The sequence below is a fragment of the Coregonus clupeaformis genome, chromosome 27 (genome assembly GCF_020615455.1).
Source record: "Coregonus clupeaformis isolate EN_2021a chromosome 27, ASM2061545v1, whole genome shotgun sequence".
Lineage (NCBI taxonomy): Eukaryota > Metazoa > Chordata > Actinopteri > Salmoniformes > Salmonidae > Coregonus > Coregonus clupeaformis.
Window position 1 is genome coordinate 46831544 of NC_059218.1, and position 6813 is coordinate 46838356.

Here is a 6813-nt window from a genome sequence, read left to right on the forward strand (position 1 = left end):
CGTTACAAGCGCCATGCTCTACCAATTCAGCTACAGAGGACCAAAAGAGTGATCAAATTAAGATCATACATCTGTATGACAAAGTGTGTGGATTCATGAAGAAGATCAAACTCTGGGAGAGGAAATGTGAAGATGGGGATATATGATTTTTCAAGCAGCTCGACGCTAACCTTTCTACAGGTGACGTTGACAGAGCTGCTATGGTGCAGATATTATGTTCACATTTATCCAAACACATCTTCCCTGACATTGAAAACAATTCTGCAAAACTTGACTGGATGCGTAAAGCTTTAATGACTGACAGTACCAACAACAACATTCTTACCAGACTATAAAGAAATATTCTGTATGTGTCCTCAGACTGTGGCCTGAAGATGAGGCACTCAAGAGACAAGACTGTCGCAAAGTTCTGGTGTGATTTTTTCCACGCCACTATCTGGTCGCTTACGGTTACAACAACTTCGTAAAAACCGTTACTACTCCTTTCTGACACTATTGTGTTGTCGAGAGCTCCAACTTCCGGACAGTCAAGTAGTCTAGGGTCAAATACAGTTCACCCAATAGTTGGCTACCGACCCAACCATAGAAATTCAAACCAGGACCCAACCACCTAGGAAACCAGGGGACTCTCCTCTCGTGTCTGGCGTCGCACCAGCAAGTCATTATATGGTGACGTTGATGAGGGACCATCTTAGACAACAGAGCATACTGAAGTCACAAACAGAACATTGTAGATGCAAACTTGTAGATTTTTTATTTATTTAAGTAAAGTAAAAGTAAATTACATATTTTTAAACATCAGAAAAGAAGGAACTAATTTTAGACCAATAGGTGTCTTTCTGCAGAGTTGTTGTGTGTAATAGCAATAGCAATAGCAATAGCACAGTAGGAAAATGTTTGTCTTCGTAGTTTGGTACCTCCATCACCTCTGTTTTAATTAAATCTAGTAGCCTACAGCACAGTCCACTTTTCTGTACTGTATAATGCTGCAATCATTATTAAAAAGAAACGTATATCTGTATATACACGATACCGGGGTATTTGGAAAAAGCCTTGGTTTTTCAATACAGTCAATACCTTGGAAAACTATTTCTTATAAGTTTTTCAATACATTTGAATATTTGTTTGTATTTAAGTACTGTATAGGCTACTGTAGCCTGGTCCCAGATCAGTTTGTGCTCTTGCCAACTCCTATAGTCCTATGGTCACACCGAAGACAGTAGCAGTTGGCGAGTCAGCAACAGACGGGTGACTAGGCTATGTAAACATTTACATTTGACATTTTGGTCATTTAACAGACGCGACTTACGAGTCAGTGCAAGAAAGACAAGTACAACAGCAAGGCATTAGTTGTTTGTTTGTGTGTGTGTGTGTGTGTGTGTGTTTGTGTGTTTTCTTTAAAAAAAGCTAAGAAAAAGTAGTTGTTCACACAAAAGAGAAGTGCAGCATGTCTTCATCACTCGACGTTCCATTCCTCTTCACTTTGCACCCAGAAGTTTATGGAGTAGCTGTCGTTAAGTACATCCCAGATGTTGTAAGCTTCTTCCCAGCGATCCCGAAAGTCCCTGAACTTTTGTTTGGGTATCTTACCACGACACCAACTATAGGGAGAAAACACAGCTTTTTATCATTGAATTTATTGATAAATGATGTATAATTTATAGATAATTAATATCAATCTATTGATGGTTTTAAAACCGGTAAACAAGTATACTAAATCAAATCAAATCAAATGTTATTGGATCACATACACATATTTCACATATGTTATTGCGGGTGTAGCGAAATTCTTGTAAATAATCCTGCCCCAATGCACATGTACTGTGTGTAGACTGTGAGAATGTAGGCTATTTATGAAGAGGTTGTTTCTGACCTGTAGAGCTTGTTGATGGAGAAAGCGTTTCGAGGATAGCCTTTAGGCAGCTCCATTATAGTAATGTGATAGTCACCCTGTTGCATCCCCTGAGATGAAATAATACTTTATTATGACATGAATCTGTTTAATCTGTTGTCTGTCTGTCAGAGGACCAATTGGGATATTAATTACATTGTAAAAAGTAGAATAACGTGTCAGATTTATCGACAACATGTCTAACCAAGAGGAAACTATCTGACTCTGCCTCCAGCACCACCTAGTAGGAAGTAATCTGGAAACAAGCTTCAACCAGTCTTGTGGTTAGTCAGATGCCGTTTAGCTTCTGAAATACAAAGGATGTGACACTGACTAGAAAATAAGTGGAGAGTTTCAAAAATAACATTAATTGTCTCTGTAATGCCTGGTAGGTGGGACTAACTAAACTAGAAATCATACACATATCAAAACACACACACACACACAGGTCCTCACCATGTGGACATAGGGCCACATCTCCCAAAGAGAAATGTTTGTGTTGTAAACGATGATCGGATCCACACCTCTGTTCAAGGCTTTAAAAACTGTCAAAACAAGACAGAGAAACAGAACTTTGAAGAAGAACAAACTACCTGTGTAATGACATTAAAAGCAGATCGTTTCTGCCCCCGCCCCCGCCCCCAGCCACCCAATAGGCTTACACCACCCAATACACACCATCCTCTCTATTCCGCCGATGGTTGCAATGAAAGTATCTACAGTCGTAGTTGGACATTGCATGGTACTTGTCAGCTGAGAAAATTCCTCCTTCTATTCCATGTCTTGCATATTTAACACAGAGATTTCTGGAAAACAGAAGGAAATTATATATTTATATTTTACAAATGAAGTGTTTATGTCTAATCAAAATTACAACCAACTGATTGCAGCAACACCGCAAAAATGGAGGAGGCAAGTGGAAAGGGGAGAAGGTAAGGAACTTGTCTCTTGACCCTGCATTAAAGACCAAATCCTCTGAAAATTGTGATAAATAAAAAAGTACACCAGTTCCATTTAAGGACCAAAACATTGACAGCTGCACCATACAGGTTGCAAAATAGTTGATAGGAGATTGTCGATGTGCCGATTCCATGGCACATGGTTTATGAACTGATACACAAAACACGATGCCGGTTTAAGCTCCCAGCGGTCTAAGGCTGCGGTGCTAGAGGCGTCACTACAGACCCGGGTTCGATCCCGGCCTGTATCACAACCGGCTGTGATCGGGAGTCCCATAGGGTGGCGCACAACTGGCCCAGCGTCGTCCGGGTTAGGGTAGGGTTTGGCTGGGGGGGGGGCTTTACAAGTAGGCCGTCATTGTAAATAAGAATTTGTTCTTAACTGAGTTGCTTAATTAAATAAAGGTTACATAAATAAAAATGTACTGATACACAAAACGGCGCTGGATTCAAAACGTAGAGTTTTTCCATTTAAATTATTATACAAAATTCTTGCAACCAACAGAATGTTATATATATGGGGTATACAACTATCCCAGCTCTGCAGATTTTGCTGTGAAGAGACAGAATCATTAGATCACTTATATTGGTACTGCCCATACGTAGCTTGTTTTTGATCGCAGGTTCAGGAATGGCTGAAAAATTCAACATTTACTTAGAGCTAACTCTTCAAATAGAACTGCTGGGTAATTTGATAGTCAATCGATCAATAATATAATAATACTATTAGCAAAGGTGTTTATCTTTAATTTACAATCTGTAGAAACTATGAGAATAGAAAGGTTCAGAACATTTAAGAAACATCACAGCACAGTGGAAAAATATATGGCTGATAGAAATGAAAACTGGATGGTCTTCAGAGATAGATGGGAGGGGTTGAGGGTATCTGAAGGCTGGGACTGGGGCTGTTGTGGTGACCGTTTTACGAGTCATGAAGGCAGTGAAATTCCACATGACCGTTTAGTCACAGTAATTAGGCTTCTCCAAGCTCTCATGCTGCTGCAGTCTTGAAGGAGTTCCCACGTATGCTGAGCACTTGTTGGCTGCTTTTCCTTCACTCTGCGGTCCAACTCACCCCAAACCATCTCTACATCTCAAGTGGGTTGAGGTCAAAGGACAGATTTCCACTGGTCTAATGTCCATTGCTTATGTTTCTTAGCCCAGGCAAGTCTCTTCTTCTTATTGGTGTCCTTTAGTAGTGGTTTCTTGGCAGCAATTCGACCATGAAGGCCTGATTCACGCAGTCTCCTCTGAACAGTTGATGTTGAGATGTGTCTGTTACTTGAACTCTGTGAAGCATTTATTTGGGCTGCAATCTGAGGTGCAGTTAACTCTAATGAACTTATCTTCATCAGCAGAGGTAACTCTGGGTCTTCCTTTCCTGTGGCAGTCCTCATGAGAGCCAGTTTCATCATAGTGCTTGATGGTTTCTGCGACTGCACTTGAAGAAACTTGAAAAACGTTCTTGACATTTTACGGATTGGCTGACCATCATGTCTTAAAGAAATGGACTGTCGTTTTTATTTGCTTACAGTGGGGAGAACAAGTATTTGATACACTGCCGATTTTGCAGGTTTTCCTACTTACAAAGCATGTAGAGGTCTGTAATTTTTATCATAGGTACACTTCAACTGTGAGAGAAAGAATCTAAAACAAAAATCCAGAAAATCACATTGTATGATTTTTAAGTAATTAATTTGCATTTTATTGCATGACATAAGTATTTGATCACCTACCAACCAGTAACAATTCCGGCTCTCACAGACCTGTTAGTTTTACTTTAAGAAGCCCTCCTGTTCTCCACTCATTACTTGTATTAACTGCACCTGTTTGAACTCATTACCTGTATAAAAGACACCTGTCCACACACTAAATCAAACAGACTCCAACCTCTCCACAATGGCCAAGACCAGAGAGCTGTGTAAGGACACAAGGGATAAAATTGTAGACCTGCACAAGGCTGGGATGGGCTACAGTACAATAGACAAGCAGCTTGGTGAGAAGGCAACAACTGTTGGCGCAATTATTAGAAAATGGAAGAAGTTCAAGATGACGGTCAATCAACCTCGGTCTGGGGCTCCATGCAAGATCTCACCTCGTGGGGCATCAATGATCATGAGGAAGGTGAAGGATCAGCCCAGAACTACACGGCAGGACCTGGTCAATGACCTGAAGAGAGCTGGGACCACAGTCTCAAAGAAAACCATTAGTAACACACTACGCCGTCATGGATTAAAATCCTGCAGCGCACGCAAGGTCCCCCTGCTCAAGCCAGCGCATGTCCAGGCCCGTCTGAAGTTTGCCAATGACCATCTGGATGATCCAGAGGAGGAATGGTAGAAGGTCATGTGATCTGATGAGACAAAAATATAGCTTTTTGGTCTAAACTCCACTCGCCGTGTTTGGAGGAAGAAGAAGGATGAGTACAACCCCAAGAACACCATCCCAACCGTGAAGTATGGAGGTGGAAACATCATTCTTTGGGGATGCTTTTCTGCAAAGGGGACAGGACGACTGCACCGTATTGAGGGGAGGATGGATGGGGCCATGTATCGCGAGATCTTGGCCAACAACCTCCTTCCCTCAGTAAGAGCATTGAAGATGGGTCGTGGCTGGGTCTTCCAGCATGACAACGACCCGAAACACACAGCCAGGGCAACTAAGGAGTGGCTCCGTAAGAAGCATCTCAAGGTCCTGGAGTGGCCTAGCCAGTCTCCAGACCTGAACCCAATAGAAAATCTTTGGAGGGAGCTGAAAGTCCGTATTGTCCAGCGACAGCCCCGAAACCTGAAGGATCTGGAGAAGGTCTGTATGGAGGAGTGTGCCAAAATCCCTGCTGCAGTGTGTGCAAACCTGGTCAAGACCTACAGGAAATGTATGATCTCTGTAATTGCAAACAAAGGTTTCTGTACCAAATATTAAGTTCTGCTTTTCTGATGTATCAAATACTTATGTCATGCAATAAAATGCAAATTAATTACTTAAAAATCATACAATGTGATTTTCTGGATTTTTGTTTTAGATTCCGTCTCTCACAGTTGAAGTGTACCCATGATAAAAATTACAGACCTCTACATGCTTTGTAAGTAGGAAAACCTGCAAAATCGGCAGTGTATCAAATACTTGTTCTCCCCACTGTACTTGAGTTGTCCTTACCATAATAGGGCAATCTTCTGTATACCATCCCTACCTTTTCACAACACAACCGATTTGGTCAAAGGCATTAAGGCAAGAAATTCTACAAATTAACTTTTAAGAAGGCACACCTGTTAATTGAAATGGATTCCAGGTGACTACCTCATACAGCTGGTTGAGAGAATGCCAAGAGTGTGCAAAGCTGTCATCAAGGTAAAGGGTGTCTACTTTGAAGAACTTAAAATATATTTAGATTTGTTTAACACTTGTTTGGTTTATACACGATTCCATATGTGTTGTTTCACAGTTTTGATGTCTTCAGTATTATTCTACAATTTAGAAAATAGTAAAAATAAAGAAAAACCCTGGAATGAGTAGATGTGTCCAAACTTTTGACTGGTACTGTATATTTACAACAAAATATATGTGGGATTATGCACTCAATTACATTGATAGCAGCCACAATCCTTCTGCAATATTAAAGCTGATCTACACCATAAAAAATAAAATAAAAAAGTGTTGGGTTTCATTTCCGCTGTCCCTCAGGAAATGAAACCACGATCTCAACACAACACATATTTTGACAAAAAACCTGGGATAAGGCAGGCTCCCAAAAGGTTGGTTTGACTAGCTTACTCTGCCGTCGCTTTCTTTCCAACTCCTGGCAAACCTCGAAGGATGAACAGGTTCTTCCTGCTTTGTCTTCGTCTTCTCCCGCTCGCCATTTCTCTTCTACTTCTGACTGCAACACCACCAACTACAGTACACAGCACATCGGCAGCTGTACTCTTATGATTAGAAGAGACGCCCTCCCACCCAATAACTGAA

At 41.1% G+C, this 6813-nt stretch overlaps 1 protein-coding gene across 1 annotated transcript; it reads right to left on the minus strand.

Annotated features, from left to right (window-relative positions):
• Positions 1-735: 735 nt before the first annotated feature.
• LOC121541284 (NEDD4-binding protein 2-like 1) lies at positions 736-6813 on the minus strand. Its single transcript, XM_041850270.2, has 5 exons — positions 6622-6813; positions 2570-2697; positions 2348-2436; positions 1874-1962; positions 736-1601 (listed from the first exon to the last, which is right to left on the minus strand). Exons 1-5 carry the CDS (start codon positions 6708-6710, stop codon positions 1457-1459), a joined length of 540 nt encoding a protein of 179 aa, XP_041706204.2. The 5' UTR covers positions 6711-6813; the 3' UTR covers positions 736-1456.

Bases quoted from the DNA above. Each gene is read 5' to 3' on its own strand.
- LOC121541284 (XM_041850270.2), bottom strand. From the start codon at position 6,710: ATGGCGAGCGGGAGAAGACGAAGACAAAGCAGGAAGAACCTGTTCATC. The intron at 2,698-6,621 runs GTAAGCTAGTCA...TCTGTTTTCCAG, and splicing joins GGAAAGAAAGCGACGGCAGA to AAATCTCTGTGTTAAATATG. The intron at 2,437-2,569 runs GTGTGTATTGGG...TTGTTTTGACAG, and splicing joins TCGGCGGAATAGAGAGGATG to TTTTTAAAGCCTTGAACAGA.